We start from the raw sequence: 22,704 nt of genomic DNA, 5'->3' as shown, positions 1-22,704 counted from the left end.
GTCACTCGGCCTGCCGCCCGCCCGTCACTCGGCCCGCCCCCCGCCCGTCACTCGGCCCGCCCGTCACTCGGCCCGCCCCCCGCCCGTCACTCGGCCCGCCCTCCGCCCGTCACTCGGCCCGCCCTCCGTCCGTCACTCGGCCCGCCCGTCACTCGGCAGTTGACCGGGCGGGGTCCCGGCGGCTGTGGCCCCGCCCACCCCGCTGTTCGCCGAGTGGGCCCCGCCCCCTTTCGTCACTCAACCCGCTCCCGTCTGGGCGGGGTTCCGGCGGCTATGGCCCCGCCCACCCCGCACGCCGCCGCGCGGGCCCCGCCCCTCGCCCCGTCACTCACCCCGCCCCGCGGCTGGGCCGGAAGGGGCGCGGGCCTCTTCCAAGTTTCTCCCGGCAGGTTGGGCCCTGCGGCGCCCGGTTTGGTGGTCATGAGGGCGGTTGCCGCGGCGACGAAGGGGTGGCGGCTGCTGCTGGTGCTGAGCACCGTGGGGATCGCGGCCGCCGGCGCTCGGCAGCCCCCCAACATCCTGGTGCTGCTCATGGACGACGTGAGTGCGGGCGCGGGGCGGGCGCGGGGCGGACTCCGCCGGGAAGCCGCGGCGCTTGGCCCTGCGCAGCCGCCCGCCGCCCCATTTCACCTCGACCCGCGCAAGGCTTCCAGCATCTGGCCAGAGGTCCGGCGCGGAGAGTGGGAGGGGGAGTACCCCGAGGTCCCTCTCCTGGCCGCCCTTCCTAGGGCAGCTCGGTTCCCCGGGGCACTTACCCGAGGAACCCGGTGTCGCTGAGTGACCCGGAGACACGGGTCACGTGGAAGCTTAGCTCCCACTCTCCTAGGCTTGGACTTCAGTCTGCTCCCCCGTAGGGTGGACCTGGCTGTCCTGGGAGCGCCCAGTGGGCTAAGACCTCATCCAGTTCAGGACAGTTGAGGCCATCTGGGCACCTATCCGTTCCCACGGGCTGCAGGCCCGCAGAGAGCTCCAAGAGAGCTTTTGGACCTATCCTGTGCTGACCAGCACAGTGATCCCCAGCCATACCAGGGTGTCCGGCAGATGTGGCTGGTGGGAACTGGGAAGTGGCATATGGGTGAGATACACTTGGATTTCAGAGACTTGGAATGAGAAAAACAATATAAATATCACATTTTATGATTATTAAAGTACTAGTTATCTATTACAAAAAGTTAATGGCCCTCATATATGCCTGAAAATATACCCATCCACAATCCTCTTCCAGAGGTCACCACAGGTGGCACTGGACCCCCTTCTTTCAAGTCATGCTGGCTAAGGTCACTGACAGCTTTCCACAGTGGACCTCCAGCCCCTGCTGGCTTCAGCAGGCTTTACTTAGTCATGCGAAGCTCCACAGTCTGAGAAGCAGTTTCCGTGGCAGTGTTCAGTCTTTCCAAAGTTTGAGTCCCTCTCAAGGGTAGCTGTGTGGTCTCTTTTGGAGGAACTAACTCTAGGGGTGTAGGGGTAGGGCTTAGTCTTTCTGCTCTGTGTGTCTTTCCTTTCCAGGAAGACAGGGTGTGAAAAAGTCGCGTGTCCTGCTCCGAGTTCACTAATAACTTTTCATATCAAAGATCTGTTGAAATGATGGCGTTTGGCGTTATGTAAAATATGGTGTCATTCTTCATTTCATCTATATGCTGTTCTGCTGTGGCTAGAGAGTGTGAGATCACACATGGGCTCACAGTGTGATTTCTACAGGGCTGTTTTGGAGCAGGCAAGTTTTGGGTGGTGGAGTGTGACCAGCATCTCAGGGAGTTTGAGCACCACCCCACGCGCCTGTCTGGGCTCCCCAGGGCTGGGGCAGGATGGCCCCTGCTGTGCCCAGGAGCTCTTTCCTACAGGTTCTTCTTGTGGTTTGGGGGTTCTTTGGCAGCAGAAATCCAAAGAGCTCTGGAGGATTTCCATCCTTCTATCCTGGTTAGTGCAGACGCATCAGAAAGACTGACAGCTGGGGCCGGGGTGGGGGTGGGGGGGTGCTGGGGTTGTGGCTCAGTGGTGGAGCACTTGCCTGGCATGTGTGAAGCCCTGGGTTCGATCCCCAGCACCACATAAACAAACAAACAAAATAAAGGTATCATGTCCATCTACAACTTTAAAAAAATATTTTAAAAAAAGACTGACAAAGAACTCAAGGACTTTTTTATGCCAAAATGACAGGAAACAAAGTGATCTAAGCAGAAAATTGGAACTCCCCGGCTCTCCTAACTAACCAGACCAACTCACCCTGGCTTCAGGCAGCTGGGATCCCGTCTCCACCCTCCCATCCTCCGCTGTCTCTGAGCTGGCCCCAGAGTGACCCTGTGATGGCCCCGTGATGGCCCCGGTCACACCAGGTTCCCCCGTCCCTCAGTCAGAGACCTGGAGAGACAGTGGCTGTACCCAGTAGTCCCATCATCCTGATGTGGGTCACAGCCCGAGCCAAGCACACTGGGGAAGGGGCCTGTGCTGACCTGTCCAGCTGGAACCCAGAGGCCACTCCTAGAAAGGGAGGCTGGTCCACCAGACCAGACAACACTTCGAGGGAGAGGGGGGTGCAGCCAGAAGGGGCAGGGTTCTGGCAAGTGAAACAGGCCCGACACAGCAGCTGAGGGGGTGCTGCTCTGTCCCCTGAAGCCCCAGCCTCCCTTTCCGCCTTCTCCACACATCCTCCCCATCTGCACACCACGGCCTGTGAGGTTTGTGTTGAACCTGTAACTGGGTATCGAGACTCTGGTCTGCTGCAGGATGACCTGGCTGACCTCCCAGCCCCAGGCCTGCACCATCGGAGAATGAGCTTGTATCTGGTTGAGAGTCCCAAGGGACCATCACCCACTGTGGACTGGCTGCCCCAGGCTCCATCTCCCTGGTCAGTCATCTGTGGCTGGAGGAGTGCCATGATGCCACCCCTTCCATCTGAGCAGATGCTGTTCCAAGAAAGGGGGTATCCCACAGCTTGGTACTGCACCTGGCAAGATCCACTCCCCTGCTGACCATGTGACCTGCCAAAGGACCACACCCTCCCTGCAGGGGTTGGGGCCAGCATGGGGTACAGCTGACAGCCCCTCACCCATCCAGAGGCGCTCAGCCCTGTCGGTCAGGGATGGCATCTGCTTGGTCCCTCCTGGGTGCTCAGAGTCTGGTACCTGTGGGTGGGCTGGATGGATGAATGCGGGAACTCGGAGGTCTGAAGCCTTAGGGCTGCCGTAGGCCCTGCAGAGTGCTGCCAGGAGTGAGGAAGCACCCTCCTGCCTCCCAGGTCTCCTCTGGGTTTGCAAGATAGGATTAAGAAAAAGCCTGTGGTTCTGGAAGAAGCCGCAGTCAGAGGCCAGTGCCTTCGCCACCGAAGTCTCCCCCATGCACGCTGAGGCCTTCCATGCACCTTCAGCTGGGGAGCACGTCCTCTGCCTTCGTCAGGGCCATGCAGCCAGGAAGACATGCAGCACACTTTCTAAAGCCTCGATGTTCCCACGGGGAAGGTGGGCCAGGGCAGCAGAGGCTGCTGCCTGGTTGTGGTGGCTTTCGCTCCTCTGGAACACGGACAGTCTTCAGTCTTTTGCACCCTTGACAGGAGAGAGGGCGCTGCCTTCTGCAGCAGCACCCCTCATGACCCGGCAGCCCCAGTCCTGGTACACGTCAGGCCTGGAGACCTGCGACCACACACAGGCTGGGCATAAGTGTCCACACAGTGCATCCAAACAGCCAGAAGCGCGAACCAACCATGTGTCCCTCAATGACCAATGGACAAGCAGGGTTGACGACACTAGCTTAGCTTGTGGGGAAACTTTGCCCCTGGGTTTGAGATCTGAGTTGGTGTGGCGGCTCTGTGACGACAGTGGGCGTGTGCAAGTTTGGCAGCTCATGTGACGGAGGGCATGGGCCTGTAGCTGCCAGTTTCCCAGGGGCATAGAGGTCTGCGTCAGTCCAGGGAAGCAGACATGTCTACACCTTCCCCAAGTGAGGGCCAGACAGAAATGGAGTTGAAAGCCTGTGAAGCCCAGTCGACCCTGCAGCGGTGCTGCCTGTGCCCAGGCCACTGGTGTTTGGCACGAGCTTTGCTAGGGGGAAGGAGGCCCAAGACACACCCTCCCCCGGTGATGGAAGTGCCACCTGCAAAAGGGGTTCATTCCGCATCTCTGTTCTTCCACGCAGATGGGGTGGGGCGACCTGGGGGTGTACGGAGAACCTTCCAGAGAGACTCCAAATTTGGACCAGATGGCTGCAGAAGGGATGCTTTTCCCAAACTTCTACTCTGCCAATCCTCTGTGCTCGCCATGTAAGTCTGCAGGCTCCTGGCCCAGGGATGGGGCCACAGAGCCCAGCTCATCCTCTCCTTCCAGCCCTGAGGCCCGGACTTCTGGGCAGTGCCTTCTCTCCCAAGGTGCTAAGAGCAGGGGGCACTGAGCCTTCAGAGGCTGTCTGTGGGCTTGGGGACTGTCCAGGGCCTTCAAAGTTGACGTCCAGCCCTGGCAGCTCTTGTTGTCTCCCAGCGCCAAGGTGGCCTCATCCAGGGAAGGGCCATGAGAGCCCTCTGGGTGCCTCCCACTCACGGGTATGAGACGCAGGTGGGAGGCAGTGCAGCTGTGCCTTCTCCCTGCAGAGACTCACTCCTGCTGGGGAGGCAGATACAGAACTCTGACCTTGAAGGGCTATGGCGAGCAAGGGGTCAGCACCTGGTGACGGACCCTGTGGGGAGGCAGCCTGGTGGCCGTCCTGGAACTGAGAGAGCCAGGCAAGAGCCGTGGAGACAGAGCTGAGCTGCAGGCCCAAGGTTCCACCTCTGCCTATCAGCAGGCTGTTATGCCCATACCCCAGGACACACAGAAGCTGGCAGGGTTGCTGGACAGTGTACCAGGTGTGCTAGTGGGAGCTGCACAGCAGGACGCACTGTAGAGCTGTTCTCACCACCTGTTTTTATCACCTCCGTGTAGCCAGGGCAGCCCTGCTCACAGGACGGCTGCCCATCCGCAACGGCTTCTATACCACCAATGCACACGCCCGGAATGGTATGGCTCCCGTGCCCCTCCAGGGTGCCCTACAGGGGAAGGAAGGCTGGTGTCCCGGGCCTTCAGGCATGGGAGGCTGAGGGCCAGAATCAGACACCGGGCAGGGAGGCATTGGTTGGCCCTTGGCACCTGTGGCCTTAGTTCTGCAGAGCAACACAAACTGCCCAGAGCCAGACACCTTGCTTCTGCGCTAAAGTTGCTTTAAGACAGATTCTGGCCCTTCCACCAAAAGCCATTGTTAGGCAAGGTGGCACCTGGTCCCCAACACAGAACCTTGCACAGGCCCTGCCTAGCCAGGCCTGCTTCTTTGTACTGACCCCACCAGGACAGAGCTGAGGCTGGGGCACCCCACCCCTGCCCAGCACCCCTCCTTCCACCCCCTTATGCTCCCTGGGACACTGCATGGCTACAGAGGGGGCACGTCCCTCTGTCCAGGGTTCCTGCATCACTCTGGCTGTCAGCCCTGCACCCACAGAGACCTGCGGAGGCTGGGGCCCCAGGTCACAGCAGGGAATGTTCTGGAAAGTACCCAGAGCTTGGGTGGGTTCTCCAGGACACCTCATAGACTAAACGGGACCTCAGTGGGCCCTGAAGAAGAAGGGAGTATAGGAATGACACAGGTGCAGCCTGCGGGCGGGGGGTGTCCCAGCTGGGAGGGCAGGGGAGTGGGAGGCAGGCCTCGGGCAGTGGCCTCTGTCCCACCCTGGCCATGGTGCTGGGTGTGCCTCTGCCTGTCGTTCCTGACAGGCCACTGTGCAGGTCTGTTAGGGTTGGGTGAGACCCCTGGGACTCCCTGCCCACACACACCACTGCCCTCCAGCCTACACGCCCCAGGAGGTAGTGGGCGGCATCCCCGACTCTGAGCTCCTGCTGCCTGAGCTCCTGAAGGAAGCCGGCTACACCAGCAAGATCGTGGGCAAGTGGTGAGTCCCAGATACGCCTGGCATCTGCCCTGCATGGTCCCTGCTCATGCCATCCCAAACAAGGGGCCTCTGGGAACCCTGACTCCTGGGTCCACTTAGATTGCCAACAGGTGCTTTTAAAAGCTGGTGTGGTCCCCAGGGCTATTGCCCTGATGTGCTGGTAGCATCTCAGTTTAGGCCTGAGACTGGGCACCAGCCCTGCAGAGACACCTCATGATGTCCGACTCGGTGAGTGAGCAGGCACATGGCCCCACAACACGTCTCAGCCCCTGTCGCCTCCCACCATGCTCTGCCACCTCTGCTCCTGCGGGACCTCCTGCCAAAGCCTGGTCACTAAAGGAAGCCTCACAGTGGCACACACAGGCTTGTGGTGGGTGAGGCGGGGCCCGAGCCAGCAGGAGGGAACCTACGAAGCTCGTGTTGCTACACCATGTCCTGTTTCAAGCACAGGAAATGTTTACCTCCTTTACTCCCTGGGGGCATTCAGGTGTGAAAGAGTCCTGGGGGCCCCTCCCCACGCTGCAGCCCACAGACCCGCTTCCCTCGGGAGGCCTCCCCGCTGTCTGCCTCGGCTCCTCTGCTGCCTGGGGCCCTCTCAAGAGCTCCGTGGGGACTCTTCTCTGGGGATGGTGATGGTCATGGGGATGTGGAGTCTGCTGAGGCCAGAAAATGCGTCCCATCAGAGGCCACCGAAGAGCACCGTCTGGCAACAGGGAAGTCAGCCTGTTGAGCTGGGCCACAGCCAGGACTGGTGGCAGAGCAGAGCTGGGTAGGTACACAAGGACCAGGTCCTCTCGGGGAGGACAGGGCCCCTTGTTGCCTGCAGTCCCTGAGCAGGTGCAGAGAGGGCCCAGGGAGCCAACGCAGAGGCCAGGCCTTGAGGGCTGCACCAATGAGAGGAAGAGCCAGCGGTGGCCTCAGAGTGACGAGCCCCTGCAGTGACCAGCACACTCCGTGCCTGGCCTGGCAGCTCTGCCCTGGTGCAAAGCCGTCCGTTCACCATCCCTACCCAGGCAGCAGGAGTGGAACAGGGAGAGCATCTCCATGGAGCTGGCTGGAGAGGTGGCCAGGCAGTGGAGGAGCCAACAGGACCAAAGAAGTAGCTGTGCTCTGACTTGGGACATGGCCCAGTGGGCAACAGGCCAGTGGGGTGGGAGGCCGCACAAGGGTGGGCTGCAGGAGGCCTGAGGGCGATTGTGCAGCGATTTCTCAGTGAGGGGGTCCTGTCCCAGCAGGCCCCATTGCAGGGCTGAGGGGATATTGTGGGCTGTGGCCAGGACCAACCTGAAGTCCTTCATCTGGACCTCAGCACCAAGGATCTGGATATTGTCTGCCTGACCAAGTCCTTGGGGCTGACCAGGCTGGAACCCTGCAGAGGCTGCATGATCTGCCCAAAGCCACACACAGGCAAGTGGGGCTGGGACATACACCCAGGTGCCACAGCACCCTGTTCCGGCTCTCCTGTTGGTCCACACCTGACCATTGTCATTTGCAGCTGCGTCCGAGCAGGACTATAGCATGACCCTCAAAGCTGAGGCCTTTGTGCTGACAGGTGTGGACATGGGCAGCCACCTGCCCAGCAGTGTTCAGAAAGGACAGGCTGTCACAGCAGGGGGCCCACAAGCACATGAGACACACAGGGCACGGCCCAGGCTCAAGGTCCATGAAGTCAGGTGGTACAGGTGTACCACGGAGGGGAGAAGGTGGGTCACACAAGGCCAGTGGCCTGTTCTAGAGTGCAGCCGTGCCGGCCAGGCCACCATCCTGGGAAAGCAGCCAGCCTGTCCTCCCTGGTCCTCCAGCCCAGCCTTCCCCACAGCCCCAATGACCCTGCCCACCAAATGACCAATGATAGTGATCAGAAGCTGCCTCCACCAGGGACTGTCCCAGGTGCAGATTGGAAAAGGACTCTTCTGCCTGGGGTTTCAGAGCAGTAGCTGCAGAAGGCTTCCCTTGGTGCAGGGGCGGAAGGCAAGCCAATAGGCAGCCCCACTGGACCTGTAGTGGTCAGGAGCCAGCACGGGAGCCACCTCTCCGACACCTGTTCTGAAGACCAGGCGGGAGCTGTTCTTTCCAGGGCTGATGGCCTTGCCCAGCACCTGTGAGGCCACTGGCCCACTGATCGTAGGAGCTGGAGGGGGGGAGTGAGATTAGGTGCCCCCAAAAGTGAAGAGGGTGTGAGGGCTGAGAGTGCCTGCCCCTCTCAGGGTACAGGAGCCTCAGTGGCTTTTGCACATCCTCCTGTGACCGCTGTGGCAGGTCACATCCAGGGCCTGGGGACACGGGCAGCTGGCAGGCTTTCTGGCTCTGCCTTCCCTTAGCTGGAGAAGAGACACGCGGTGTTCAGAGACAGCAAGGCCCTGCTGGACTGCAGCCCTGAGGAGGGACACTGGCACTCTGTGTGCAGCTCTGGGAACATTCCTGAGAGCTCAGGGCAGGGGAAGCCCAAGGAACCTGGAAACAGCGGAGATGGTGCTCAGGTCTCGAGTCGGTTGGGACAGTTCTGCTTCAGAGCTCCCCACAGCACCCGGCAGACACCCAGCCTCCACTGAGCCTCCGGTGGACACCCTCGGCTGTGCCCATGTGCTCTGTGGTGTGGCAGCACTCTGTTGGAAAGGGAGTGTGGTTTCCAGGGCTCCCTGAGTGCTGTCCTGGTCTGTCTGTCTTGGTATGCCCAGGGCTCAGCACACACTGGGTGTTGGGGGTGCTTATGGGCGAAGGTGAGGTAGGCTGCTGCCCAGAGCGTACCCGGCAGGGCCCTGAAGTGCTGGTTCCTGTTCCTAGGCATCTGGGTCATAGGCCCCAGTTCCATCCCCTGAAGCACGGATTTGATGAGTGGTTTGGATCCCCCAACTGTCACTTTGGACCTTATGACAACAGGGCCAGGCCCAACATCCCTGTGTATAGGAACTGGGAGATGGTCGGCAGGTAAAGCAGTCTCTCCTTTCCCCCCCAGCCCTGCCCTGCTGACGGGGTGCCCAGCAGTCCTCCCTTGGCCTCTGCAGCTGCCCCCAGAGCAGGATGATGGTTCTTGAGCCACCTGCTGGCCCATGCTGCATCTGCGCAGCCAGAGTCTCCTGAGACTCACCCCCGGGCCACTGTGAGTCAAATGCCCGTCCCACAGGGTGCTTGCAGGACCCAGCAGTCGGCTGTGGCGTCTAGACAGTGGGCACGCAGGGGAAGGGATGGGTTGACCCTTGTCTGTGAGCGCAGCAGAAGTGGGGGGATGGGAGTCCCCAGGGAGGAGCCCTCCGGAGCTCAGGCCCGGTATAGGGCAGCTCCTCCCAGCAGCACCTGGTCAGGGGCCCTTGTCTTTCTTGTTAGTCTTTCTTAACTTTTGTTACGGGTCACGGACCAGAGCTGGAACACCCATTGGCTTTTTTAAAGTGAAGCTTTGCTGGTTCATGACTCTCACCCCGTAATGTTCACCAGGCCTGCAGTGGGTGTGCAGGTGTGTCCAGAGCTGTGAGACCACCACAGTCCATGTCCCGTCATCTTCACCACCGTAAAGAAGCCCTGGCTGGCGCTGTCCCGCCCCGTGGCCTCTGCTCTGCCCTGCTCCATCCTGAGCAGGGTCAGTGGGGCCAGGAGAAGTGTCCAGGGCAGTGCAAGCCTCCAGCTGGATTTGTTCCACAATTGGGACATTTCCACCTTCTTCTAAACAAGGCCATGGCTGTGGGTGGCCTCAGAGAGAAGGGGTCTGGGCTAACCCTGATTTCTGTCTGGGGCTGTATTGTTTTCAGATTTTATGAAGAATTTCCAATCAACCTGAAGACTGGGGAGGCCAACCTCACCCAGATCTATTTAGAGGTGAGGAGCTGGGTCGGGCAGGACAGGCCGCGGGGCTGCGGGCAGAGGAGGACGAGCAGTCTCCCCACAGGAAGCCCTGGGTTTCATCAGGAGGCAGCAGGCCAGGCAACGCCCGTTCTTCCTCTACTGGGCCATCGACGCCACCCACGCGCCTGTCTATGCCTCTGGATCTTTCTTGGGTACCAGCAGGCGAGGGCGGTGAGTCCCTCAGGGAACCCGAGACCCCGGGGGGCTTCAGGGTGCTAGCTTGCCTCGGGACCTGCGCTCAGAAAACCCGGAGCATCCCCGCTGCTGGGCAGTGGCCGGCTCAGGGCTGGTGGGCGGAGGCTGGCTCCCCTGTGATGGCCACCTGACTTGAGCCTCCCCCTCTGCTCCATGGGCACCTCCTCAGAGGTCCCCGTGCTCAAGTCACACTGCGTCCCCTGCCTGACAAGCTGCCTGCTCTCCACAGGTATGGGGACGCCGTTCGCGAGATCGATGACAGTGTTGGGAGGATCCTGAGGCTGCTGCGGGAGCTGCGCCTCGGGGAGAACACTTTTGTCTTCTTCACCTCGGATAATGGCGCTGCCCTCATTTCTGCTCCCGAGCAAGGCGAGTTCTGGTGCTTGTCCTCCTGGCCGCCCGAGGAACCGGCCCGTGCGGCTCGCGGCTCACACGTCAGAGGCCAGCCTGCTCCCGGTGGAGCGTGAAGGGGCTTCCCTGGGTCGGGAGCCTCTGAGCAGGGTGGTGGTGGCCCTTCCTGCCTGGGGCCAGCCAAAGTGTTGCTCAGTTTGGCCTTGCTGAGGAGAGGTGGCAGGAAGTGGTGGGGGAGGACCTGTGTCTCAGGGGAGGTTGCATGCCTCCTAGAGAAGGCCCCGGGCAGCCCGGGCAACGGCCGGCGTGCAGGCGAGCATGGCGGAGGTCGCGGTGCGTGGCCTGGGCCAGTCACCCATGAGAGACCGAGGGGCTCCACCAGCGCCAGGGTCCTCAAGTACTGGCCTTTTGTGCTCACCCTCCCCACTCACCTGTCCCCACTCGGCCCTGGACGTCTCCTCTGGGGTACACACTGGAGGGTGGAGGGAAGACGGGGGCTTTCTGGTTTCAAGTGGCAGGAACCAGCACAGCCCACAGCTGAGTGAGCTTGGCTCTCAGGCAGGCCCTCTCTGTGCAGGCGGCGTCCCAGAGAGAGGCGTGGGGCCCGGCTCCTCCCAGCAGAGTTCAGGGTCAGCAGCTGCACACTGCCCACAGGGAGGGCTGAGGTCCAGCTCCTGTTCGGGCACTCTGAGGGAGGGAAATGGGATGTTGGTCACTGGCCACTCTAGCAGCATATGCTCTGGTGGCAAGGACAGCGCTTGTCCCTGTGCCAGACCCCACACACCCTAAGGACCAGGGAGAGACTGCAGCAGCATCCCAAGAGCTACAATGCAGGGCCTCCTGCTTCCGCTCCCTCTGGCTGGAGGGAAATACCCCTGGCCCACCCTGCCCACTGTCAGGATCAGAGGGGCTCTGCCCAGACCACAGGGAGCCTGCAGACCCCAGCATCCAATGGTAAGCAGAGGCCTCTATGCCCAGCAACCTGCTCCGTGGGCAGTGTTTTCCAGCTCTACCTGAAGAGTCAGCCTTGATGACTGGTAGCTCCTCGTCAGAGCAGGTCTCTGGACACCTCCAGCCGAAGCATCTTAGGCAGCTGCCCGGTTGGAGCCTTTGGAGGCCTCCCAACCCTGTGCTTAGAGCCGACTTCCTTGGCCTGGTTCTCTCCATGATGGGTCTTGGTGACTACACTGCAGAGCAGGGGCCAGCACAGGCAGTGCTACCAAGAGTGCCATGCCCATGTCCCTGATGGTGGTGGCTCTCTCCCCAGGTGGCAGTAATGGCCCCTTTCTGTGTGGGAAACAGACCACATTTGAAGGTGGGATGAGGGTGCCTGCGATCGCCTGGTGGCCAGGGCACATCCCTGCAGGCCAGGTAAGTCATTGTCACCCACAGGATCTTACAGGGTGTTGGTGCCAGTGGTGGGGAGGACACTTCTGGGCCTAGTCCTGTGGCAGTCCTGGGTGAACGGTGTTCTGCTGCGCTGGTGGCACTGCGAACTCTGGAGCGGACACGTGGGACCTGGTTTGTGAAACTCACTGGGCCACAGGATCCCCAAGGCCGGTGTCCTGTGGACACGCCCCCAGGGAGCAGCAGCCTGCCAGGGCACCCCTGATGTCTGTCTGTGGGGTGCAGACAGGAGTGTGTCCTGCTGCATCCCCATCCTGACCTGCCTTCATGCCAGGCAGAGCGTCCACCCACTCTGGGGACAGTGGCCTGGGAGGTGTGATGTTCTCAAGCTGCAGAAGCTTCCAGGCACTTGGGCCTGGAGAGCACCCCTGACCCCTTGGTTCAGGAGTTGGGATCCCACTGTGACTGAGTCCAGTTTGTAGGGCCAGCTGCTCTGGAGGCCCCAGCTGCCCCAGCCCCTAGGGCCATCTGGGTTCCCATTCCTACCGTGGCACTCTGTGGCCTCGCTGGGCCTGTGCAGATAACCAGGGCCATCTCTCCTATCCAGGTCAGCTGATGTGTGGACATGAGGCCACATGCACGGGTGGCAGGGACTGGGACACGGCGTCCCTGGAGCTGTCCTCCTGCCCACCACACTGTGCCCTACCACACACATTAGGAGGCAAAGCTTCAAGAAAGCAAGTCACGTACCAGCCTCTCAGAGCTGGGAGTAGCCTCCAGGCATCCTGCCCACCATGCAGGGGACAGTCCCCGTGTGTCCCCAGCAGCAGGTGGGGCTGGGGTGGCACCTGCCCCATGTGCATGGTCTCTAAACAGTTGTCCAAGACCTCCAGGTCACTCCACATCATCAGGATCTCCAGGTTCACTGCAGGCAGCTGCAGGCTCCCTGCCAACTTACCAGCCCCCTTGAAGGGCAGAAGTGGCTGTGGCAGTGACCACATTGCTGGGTGGAATGAGTGTGGCCAGCAGGTAACATCTATGCACACAGAGGGCCATGTCCATCATCCTACTTGCTGTGCAAGAGGCACTGGGCTGCAGCTGGACGGATTCGGCACCCAGGGTCATCACTTCTAGGCCTTGTGTGGCCGAGGGAGTGACGGGCAGCGTTCCTGCCTTCTGAGGGAGTGGGAGAGGCGCGAGGCCAGGACAGGCTGCAGCAGCCCTGCTCGCTGGCGAGGAGCCGTTCCCAGCACTGCTGCACACATCCAGCCCAATACTGCTCTGCTAAGATATCTGGGAAGACAGGAGGGCTGCCCTCGGGCCCAGATACCTGCCCATCTGTTCCCATCCAGTGGGCGCGGGCATTCCCTCCCACCGCCCTCTACCCAGCTGGAAGCCCAGGTTTGGAATCCACCTGGGGCCCTGAAGGAGACCAGAACACCTTGCAGAGCTCGGTGTCCGCCTCTTCTCTGCCGTTTCCATGGGCACAAACTGAAATCGAGTTAAACGGGGACCCAGGCCTGTGTGCTGTGGTGACAGATTTTGACACCAGGTGTTCGTCCACCCAGCATCACCTGCGTGGCGCTCCACTGCTGCTGCCGCAGCCTCTGGTTCAGAGTGGAGGCTGGGGCTCTGAGAGCAGCCTCCAGGCCTCCTGCTGGGCCACAGCCTCCTCAGCCTTCCCTCAGCTCCGTCCTCCACAGGGCTGCCCTCGCTGGTGGAGGGCGCCAGACCCATTCCCGCCACCCCAGCCAGGAGCAGCCACCTCTGTTGTTTGGAGACGGTGAAGGTCTCTCTTTGTCTCTCGTCCCCCATTTTTTTCCCGGTCCTTGAAAAAGATGAAGACCCAGAGAGTAGTAAGGGACCTGGAGGGGGCACCAGTCGGGAGGCTCCTGCTCCCCTGCAGTGACCAGAGGGCCTCTGAACCAAATTCCTGCCAGTGCAGAGCGGAGCCCAGACAGCTGCCACGAGGCTCCTCCTGCGGAGGGGGTCCCTGCGTTCGGAGGCTCCTTGCCCAGCTAGGGCCACACCTCTGTCTGGCTCAGCTGAGTGGGGCCAGGTGAGGGCAGCACCGCCAGGGCTGAGGCCCTGGCCATCAGTGGGCTGATGCCTGCTCAGCTGACCACAGTCGTGCAGTCCAGGGTGGTGCCCACCCCACTCTGCACCCCAGGTCGCAGAGGTCAGGACCAGAGAGGAGCCTGCCTCCCATCCCCAGCACAAGCGCAGCGTCGCTGTGGACTTGGCATCTAGTGAAGGACCCGAGCAGGCCTGATGAGGCAGAGTTGTGGTCACTGATGGTCCTGCCCTTGGTGTTTCAGGGTCTGGCCAGGGACCAGTCACTATGCTGCCCACAGAGTCCAGCGTATTTATCTACAGAGGTGCACCAGTGGGACCCGGTGGGCTCTGGCCCTGAGCACTGCCCATGTGCCTTGCCCACGTCAGCCCTGGCTGCCCTCGCTGTCCTCTGCAGTATTTCTGGGGCCTGTTCCCAACTACAGTCCGCCTGGATTTGCAGAGTTCACTGTGGCTGCAGGTGTCCAGTGTGAAATGCCACCATTTGTCTCAGGACAGCTGGGCCTAAGTGGACCCCCTGTGTCCATTCCCAGCTCTGGCTGTTTTCCTGTCTCTGTCCAGCCCCGGCTCCGAGGTCAGGCATATGATCTGGGTCCTGTCTGCTGCCCCCAGGCCCACGACTGAGCTTGACCTGACCCTGTGTGCGGGGGTGGCCCATGAGCACTGAGTACATCTCCAGGTCCAGCCACCCTCTGGCCAGGGCAGAGGGGCCCACGAGTGACTGCTGTGTCCATTTCAGGTGAGCCACCAGCTGGGCAGCACCATGGACCTTTTCTCCACCAGCCTGTCTCTCGCAGGCCTGAAGCCGCCCCATGACAGGGCTGTCGACGGCCTCGACCTCCTTCCTGCCATTCTGCAGGGCCAGCTGATGGACAGGTTGGTGATGGACAAACAGCCTTCCCCCTGCAGAGCCTCCTCATCCACACTGTCAGCCTCTGCCGTAGCTGAAGGCCAGCGGGAGGCTGGGAGCTCCTGGCCAGAGGACCTGGGGCCTCTGTGTGGAGCAAGGCCCCTAGGGCTCAGGGCACAGGGAGGCCCAGGCTCTCAGTAGCTCCTCAAAGGCGAGATGGAGGTGCTTTGTCCCTACCTTCAGCCCAGTCACTGTGACCACCACCACAGTCCCTTGTGTGGGAGGAGGGCACTCGGCTCAGCCGCCAGCTCTCCCAGACTCCAGCCTGTGTGCCCAGCTACAGACAGATGGTTCCCGGGATGTGAGCCTGAGAAGCTGGCACCTCATGGGCCTGGAGCCTCCGTCGAGCTCGCTGTGGGGCCTCTGGCTTTGGGGAGGCTTGGGAGGAGCTTGCTTTTTTTCCCCAAAAAATTCCTTATGTTCTTCTCCTTTAAAATTCCTTAATTCCTTTTGAAACCTGAACAAGTAGCTCACTTACATCGAGGAGAGAGGGGCCGATGCCCCGTCTTCACACCTGTACTTCCCCTGGTCCTCTGCCCCAGGATGGGCCCTTTGCTGCCACCCTTACCTCCCATGCTGGCCTGCCTTTGCCCCACAAGGGCCGGAGGTCCCTGCAGGAGTGTGCCCAGGCCTCGTGCCTGTCTGTGTACACTAAGCCTCTGTCACTGAGCAACTCAGCCTGCCCTTCCTCCGGTGCACGGTCTGATCTCAGTGTGGTCATCTCTAGATTGTCAGCTGGCCCTGGCTTGGAGGTGTGGCTAGCTCACTGCTCACCCTGCCAGGAGCCCATGCTGGGACCCGGTGGTGATCTTTACCCTCCCACCCACAGGCCGATGTTCTATTACCGTGGCAATACACTGATGGCGGTCACTCTTGGCCTGTACAAGGCCCACTTCTGGACTTGGACCAACTCCTGGGAGGAGTTTAAACAGGTACAGGGCTCAGGGTGCAGGGCCCAGAAAGGGAGAACTTCTACCCACTTCTGAGCCGCTGTTGAGGCTGGCGAGGTGGGAGGTGGCCCTGTGGCCCCTGACACGCTCAGGAGGACCTTGCGCAGACCTCTGTGGTTGCCGAGGACTAGGTACTGGGGATGCCTCTTTCTGCCATGCATGTTGGCAGGATGCCCGAGGGTGCTCAGGGCTGCGGGTGTTCTGCAGAGACCCTCAGGCCTTGCCACATCCTTACAGGTGCCCTGCCCTTCACAGGAGGCCTTCAGAGCAGGCACAGGCCAGGCCCACATCAGATGGCCCCATGGGCCTCAACATCCTGCCATGCACATGAGCTCCTTTTCACTCCCTCCCAGACCAGGTGACAGAGTGGCCTGGCCAGGCCCAGGGAATAGAGCTGTGGGTGTCTCACCAGGGTGCCAGCCCAGAGTCGGGGTGAAATGCCACACGTTCAGGTTCTGGGCTCCTATTGCCTCCTTTACCCACTGCAGCCACCCCAGGGCCTGCCCTCTGGCCGCTGGCTGGTCCTGCCTCCTCCAGCCCCCAGCCCCCCAAGGTCATTAGATACTTGGAGACCTTGCTAATTTTCCTTAATTGGGAAGGCAGTCGAGTTAAGCCAGTGTACAGTCTGAGTGCTAGAACACTCGGAGCCAGCTGGGGTCCGCATGGCCAGCTCCTGGCTCAGAAGTTGGGCTGGGCAGGAAGCCGGCAGGTAGGCGTGCAACATAGAAGGTGCACTTGGAGCTGCTGGTGGGACTGCTGTCCAACCCAGGACACAAGTGCCTCCTGTGGACACGTGGGCGGCCCAGAACAGTGTCCCAGGCCCTTGCTGGTCTGCTGGCCCCTCCCATGCTGCCTTGCCCGCCTCCTGCATGGCCCTAGCCCCTGCTCTTCCTTCAGGTCAGGATTCACCAGTGCTCAGGGCTGTCCTAAGCACTGGCCTTGCCCCACCAGGCCCTAAGCAAAAACTGGTGCCCCAAAGGCACCTGCCCCATTTCCCTTGGGCCCCAGAGGCCACACCTGGCCAAGTGGCTAAGAGATGCTTAAGAGTGCCCTTGAGGGAGGGAGCAGGACCCCCAGAGATGGGGGCTCCCTCTACCTTTCCCAGAGGACCTCCCTAGCTTTCTCTGGGGTCCCGTTGTTAGCTCTTCGAGAGTCTGGGTGGTTCAGATGTAGGAGAAAAGCCCCTCAGGCTTGCAGGGGCTTCCCTCTCTGGGCCCCTGCCCTACAGCCTGGGAACAGGGTGGCTGGTCTGTCCCCTGGCTTCCCTAGCACACAGTCCTAAGGCCCAGCTGGGCTTCTGCCAGGCTAATATTCAGAGGGGATGGGGCTTCTAGGTGGTCCACACCTGTACACCTGTAATCTAAGCAACTGAAAGGCTGAGGCAAGAGGATCACAAGTTCAAGGATAGCCTTAGCCACTTAGCGAGACTGTCCAAATATGAGTAAAAGCAGGTGTGGCTCAAGGGTGTGGCTCCCCTGGGTTGGATCCCCAGTGCCAAAAAAAAACAAAAACAGATTGGTGGTGGGGCTACCTCCAGGAAGGTGTGGAGCACCTTCCACGGACAGAGCCCACGCCATACCATCTGGTGGCCTGGAGCTGTCTGCACGGGGAGAAGCCCAGGCTGGGCTCCTGGCAGGGCTTCTGCTCAGCCCACAGCTGTCCATTCGGTGCCCCTTTCATTTCCTGGCACTCCTGCGGGCGCCGGGGTCAGTGGCGCTTTGCTTCCTCTGCTCAGAGCAGGAGCACACTGAGCCCACGGCTCCAGTAGGTGCCCAGTGTCAGGGGCCCTGCCTCCCAGTTCCCAGGGGCAGACAGGTGGGAGCTGGCTGTTCTGTGGTGTGCAGGCTGGAGGGGGACACCCAGGGCCCATGAGCCACACACCAGCAGGTCAGCCTGGCCAGAGAGCCTGTGCCTGCCAGCTCCACCACTGACCTCGAGCCCCTGGAGAAGGCCAGAGTGTCTGAGGATACCCAGTGGGAGGCTGCCCAGGTCATCAACAGGATGTGGAGACAATCAAACCCAGGTTCACCTGGTGGCCTCCAGGCCCCTAGTCCCCGGGCCCACCTGTGGTCATGGTTCTGATGTCCTTGCCCCTCCGCTTCAGCATCTGCCCTGGGTCTGTGGTCTCTTGGCTCTGGGGCATCTGGTGACTCTTCACCCTGACTTGGTCTCCCACCAGAGGCCACCTCTCCTAGACGCACAGGGGTTTGGAAGGAGAACTTCTCCATAAAGCTGGCAGCAGCCAAGATGTCAGGCTGGTCAGGTGCAGAGGCCCACGCCTGTGATCCCAGCAACCCAGGAGCTGAGGCAGGAGGGTCAGGAATTCAAGGCCAGTCTCGGCAACTTAGCAAGAACCTGTCTCAAAATAAAATAAGGAAGAGGACTAGGGGGTTCAGCTCAGTGGTGGAGCGTCCTGGGCTCAATCCCCAGTACTTTAGAAAGAAATCAAAGCTGGGCGCTGTGGCGTACACTGTAATTCCAGTGGGTCCGGAGGCTGAGGCAGGAGGATCATGAGTTCAAAGCCAGCCTCAGCAAAAGTGAGTCACTAAGCAACTCAGTGAGACCCTGTCTCTAATGAGACACAAAATAGGGCTGGGGTGTGATTAGTAGTGAAGTGCCCCTGAGTTCAATCTTTGGTACCAAAAAAGAAAGAACATGAGGTTGAGTAATGTGTTTAAGACCTGTCCTCCACAGGGACGGGATCATGGAGGGAGGCACAGAGGCAGGCTGCCAGACAGCGTCTGCCCCAGGCTTCACAACCTCTGCCCGCATGCCCATGGACCTGTGTTCTGGAGAGCCAGGAGCAGGGCAGTGCAGGCAGGGCTTCCTGAGGCACCCACACTCCCTCCGACTCCCCACAGGGCATCGACTTCTGTCCTGGGCAGAACGTCTCAGGAGTCACAACCCACACCCAAGAAGAGCACACAAAGCTGCCCCTGATGTTCCACCTGGGACGAGACCCTGGGGAGAGGTACCCGCTCAGGTGAGTCAGGACCAGGGCACCGACCGAGAAAGTGCTTGCCAACCCAGCCCAAGGCAAGGCCACACCCAGGTGCCTGAGCGGGCTCCTCTGGAGCACCCCGGAGTGCAGCCCTCCCAGAGCACCCTTGGTGCCTCCTGGGTGGGGCCACCTTCTCTCCCTGGCCTCTCCCCACCCCACTACCCCGACTCCTGGCCCCATTTGTGAGTTGTATTGTGGATGTCCTGACACCAAGAGCTCCAGGTCCCCAGAGAGCCTCCCCACCAGGACTCAGGAGACTGGCACAGGCTACCTGTCCAGAGAGGCCAAGTCAGCAGTCCAGAGGCCATAGCCCACACTGACCACTGGCTGCTATCCTCAGCCTGCCCATCTCTGGTGACAGCTCAGAGACTGAGGCATCCCAGACCCAGCCCCTCCCGGCCCTCTCCCTCCTAGAACAGCTGTGGGCCTTCCTGAGCACCAGCCAGGAGCCCGGGAGCGGACCAGCCCCAGATGCTGCCAGTGAACCTCTTAGTGACCCTAGGCTTTCTCATCTCCAGCTTTGGCAGTGCTGAGTACCAGGATGCCCTTGGCAGAATCACCCCAGCTGTCCAGCAGCACCAGGAGGCCTTGGTCCCCGGACAGCCCCAGCTCAATGTGTGCAACCAGGCAGTCATGGTGAGTGGACTGTCCTTGCTGGACCCATCACTGCACCTGGGCTGCAGCTACCCACCCTGAACCCAGGGCCAACCATGGCCTGCATCAGAGCATCAGCACCCTGGCACACAGCCATCTTGGGTTGTAGTGTGTTCTAGGGCCCAGTGCCTCACGGAAGGGCCACAGGTGCACCAGGTATCACCTGGACCATGGAGCAGAGTTGCCACCCCACCTGAGGGAACAGGGCTGTAGTTGGAAACTGCCCTCTTGCTGCTTCCCACGAGCTCTGCAGATGGAGGATGAGCTAGAAGCCTCAGGGGACCCAAGGACACTGTCTCAGGGAGGCAGCAGGCCCCAGGGTCCACCGTGCCTTTCTCCTGCTGAGCTGAGCTGAGCATGGCAGGGCCAGGCAAGCCAGCCGTCCAACCCCTAGCCCTGTGCACACTGAAGCACAGGAGGGACCAGGCACCATGGCCCATGATTCACATGGGGGGCTGTCCCCAGGCTGGAGGTCCCATAGGGATCCCCAGAGGGAGTAGACCTCCACTCAGGCCGTAAGGGGCGTTGTGACATCGTCATGGTAATGGTAAGGGACAGTAGATGTGAGGCCCAGACTGATGTTACCAAGGAGAGCAAGGAGGAGGCCTAGGTAGGGAGAAACAGCCCAGGGCTGTGCTCAGGGCCATGGGGGCAGGGTGTGCACAGCCCCGGGGGTGCCCACCTCCCAGCATAGCAGAAGCAGGTACCAGCTAGGAGGGACCTTGACCCCATGGGGGACCCCTGCAGTCCCCTTCAGACTGGAGTTCCAGTGGCCACACCTTGTGTGACAAAAGCAGCAGAGCCACAGGGTCTCCTGGAAGCCCCAGAGCCAGCCCTCTGCTCACCTGGCCACACCCAGGCTCCCGTGCCCACTGGCCATGCCAACTGAGCTCCGGGGCTGCTCCAGAGAAGACCAAGCTTGTCAGACCTCCTTCCTCCTGTGCAGGACAAAGGCCTGATTTAGGGCCCTTCCAGGTCAGACAGTGCAGCCTCTGAGCCCCAGGTGCAGGCTTGGCCTTTCAGGGGCACTTCCACTCCCCTGAAGTGTGCCTGGGGCTCAGCCTGACTAGATGGACTCAGCACCCAGAGAAATCATTCTGGGCAGCAGGGAGGCAGTGCAGAGGAGCACCCTCCTTGGTGAATGTCCTTGTCCAGGGCCGGGGGCCAGCCACCCTGCTAAGGGCTTACTGGGATGGGCAGAGGTTCCTCAGTTAGTCAGGGCCAGTGGGTGGCCTCATCTGTGTCCATGGCTGAGTCTCACATGGGACTTTTGGGCCCTTCCTTCAAAGGGACACCCGTGCTACTGATGTTTGGGCCTCTGTCGGCAGTGGAGCTGGGAGGTCCCTGTTTCAGGACCGCTGTTTTTGGCCCTAGGAGCCCAGTGCCCTCTGGTCGGGCATTGCTGCTTCTGTGACTATTCTGCAGGATCAAGCTGACTCCAGAGAGCAGCTACCTTCAACTGTGCAGAGGCCATGGTGGGCTTCCTGACGGGCGAAGGGCCAGGGAAGTGGGCGGCACATGGCCAGTGTGCTGCTGCCATCTCCTGGGCGCTGGGAGAACTGTTGCAGCTAGCTGCATCCAGGCTCTTCAGTGCAGGAGAAGGGGTGCTAGGGTCCAGGACACCCCCTAGGCGAGACTCAGGGAAGGCCCCGCTTCCATTTCCATGGTGAGTGCTACCATGGAGCTTCAGGGGTCGCTAGTGCCCTGCCTTCTCCAGAGCCTCCCCACATAGCTCTGCTCCTCAAATCCCAGGCCACACTGTGTGCAGGGCTCAGTGGCACCTCCTCGGTCTCTAAGATCAGTCCCCATGCGGCTTCTCACAGCCCCTGAAGAGGGGCCTGTCCCACTGCCCACAGGACACAGCAGCAGCCTTGAGAAGCCTAACCCCGACCCTGACACCTGCCACTCTGTCCTGCAAAGGTCGGGGACAGCCCCACTCCAGCCACCTGCTAAGGGCTCACTGAGTACCTTATGCCATCGGGAGAAACGTCAAATGCTCTGATTCAGACCATAGCAAATCAGGCTGCCCTCGGTCTCCCCACAAGAAGGCTCCTCCTAGGGGAACCTTAGGGCACTCGGTCTGCACCCCAGCTCCCTCCCAGAGAGATGCCTTCCTTTCCCAACACCGAGCTGGGGTGGTCCTCCACTTCCTTCTTCCACCTGGAAGCACTGCCTAGGACATGGGGAGGTGTCTGGTGTCCCCTGCCCACAGCTAGCCTCGTGCTGGCCTCACCCTGGCCGCTGACACTTGCCTTGATGTTCACCAGCCCTGCCCCAGCCACTCCCCCTCAGAGCGAGGCTGCAGGTTCCCGTGATGCCCAGCAAGGCCGCAGCTTGCCTGACCAGGTGGAGATGGAGATGGTCTCCCCACTGCAGCCCAGCTGTGGGTGTGAGACTCAACCTGGGCAGGGGCAAGCGTCTCACTGCAGCCAAGACAAAAGTGCCTGGAATAACTCCATGTTTTCTTGAATTTTCATTTCATAGAACTGGGCACCCCCAGGCTGTGAAAAGTTAGGCAAGTGTCTGAGGCCTCCAGAGTCTGTCCCAGAGAAGTGCTCCTGGCTCCATTAGCACCTGCTTGAACCCAGAATCTCCACAGACCCTGCAGGTGCCCAAGAGCAGGAAGTGTCTGGCCTCTGCCAACTGCCAAGTGCTCACTGCCAGACAGCATCTGCAGCCAGCAGCAGGGCCTGCAGACACCTGCCAGAGACCTGGTTCTAGAGTCCACTCCTCATTGCTCCTCCGCACCCACCTGGCCCTGCAGCCCATCATCTCGGCTGGCCATGAAGGAGGTCACAGACGTGATCGCTGCCTCCCATGCTCCTGCGTGTTTCCATCTCAGTGAGGAAGGACTGATGGCCGTGGTGTGATTGGATTCTGAGCCCCTCAGTGCTGTCAGGGTGCTCTCCACACCACCCCACAGGGCTGTGGACAAGGGGGGGTAGGGAGGAGGCAGACACTCCACCCCACGTTGGACGCCCATGCCACTTCTTCCGTGGAGGGTGTCGGTGTCCTTGGCTCTCTGCCCGGGCTCAGCACACTGATTCTGTCTGCTGTGAGCCCACCTGTCTCAAGGCAGCTGGGAGCCGCCTTCCATGAGTGGGTTCTCACATCTGTGCCGTTCTGCCAAAACAAATCGTAAGAGTTGGGAAATGTCGAAGAAATAGGCTCATAATAAAGAACGAAACCTGTTTTAACTTTGTCGACTTGGGGTGTAGCAGGAGACTGCACCTGGGGGAGGCAGGCATCTGGCCTAGGAAGGTGCGGAGGCGCTGACCGGGCACCTCGGGCCCTGGCTAGGGCGATTCGATGGTCCCAGCACAGGGGCAGAAGGCCCGTGGGCCCAGAGGCCGGCCAAGCAGCCCACCCCCTGCACTCCGTCTCCGCGACCCGCCGAGGTGGGCCCCGGCTCGCCCTTCACGAAGGCCGAGGGGCCTGTGGGGACAAGAGCAGGGCCACCTTCGTCCCGCCCGACGTGCTT

The 22,704-nt window shown here is 61.0% G+C and overlaps 1 protein-coding gene across 2 annotated transcripts; it reads left to right on the top strand.

The window, feature by feature from the left end:
- The first annotated feature begins 345 nt into the window (after positions 1–345).
- Positions 346–22,420, top strand: Galns (galactosamine (N-acetyl)-6-sulfatase). Of its 2 annotated transcripts, XM_077105835.1 has the most exons (15): positions 346–540; positions 4,129–4,252; positions 4,908–4,982; positions 5,803–5,905; positions 6,393–6,674; positions 8,690–8,833; positions 9,649–9,715; positions 9,786–9,913; positions 10,167–10,306; positions 11,556–11,659; positions 14,448–14,584; positions 15,448–15,550; positions 18,430–18,551; positions 19,088–19,205; positions 21,708–22,420. In XM_077105835.1, the coding sequence occupies exons 1-15, from the start codon at positions 421–423 to the stop codon at positions 21,792–21,794; spliced, it is 1,854 nt and encodes a 617-aa protein (XP_076961950.1). In that variant the 5' UTR covers positions 346–420; the 3' UTR covers positions 21,795–22,420. The 2 variants fall into 2 exon arrangements, with proteins under 2 accessions (XP_076961950.1, XP_076694943.2); XM_076838828.2 differs by lacking the exon at positions 6,393–6,674.
- The last annotated feature ends 284 nt before the right edge of the window (positions 22,421–22,704 follow it).

The sequence above is a fragment of the Callospermophilus lateralis genome, chromosome 18, assembly GCF_048772815.1.
Source record: "Callospermophilus lateralis isolate mCalLat2 chromosome 18, mCalLat2.hap1, whole genome shotgun sequence".
Taxonomy (NCBI): domain Eukaryota; kingdom Metazoa; phylum Chordata; class Mammalia; order Rodentia; family Sciuridae; genus Callospermophilus; species Callospermophilus lateralis.
The sequence above is the reverse complement of the archived record's forward strand: the minus strand, read 5'-3'. Positions and strand labels throughout refer to the sequence as shown.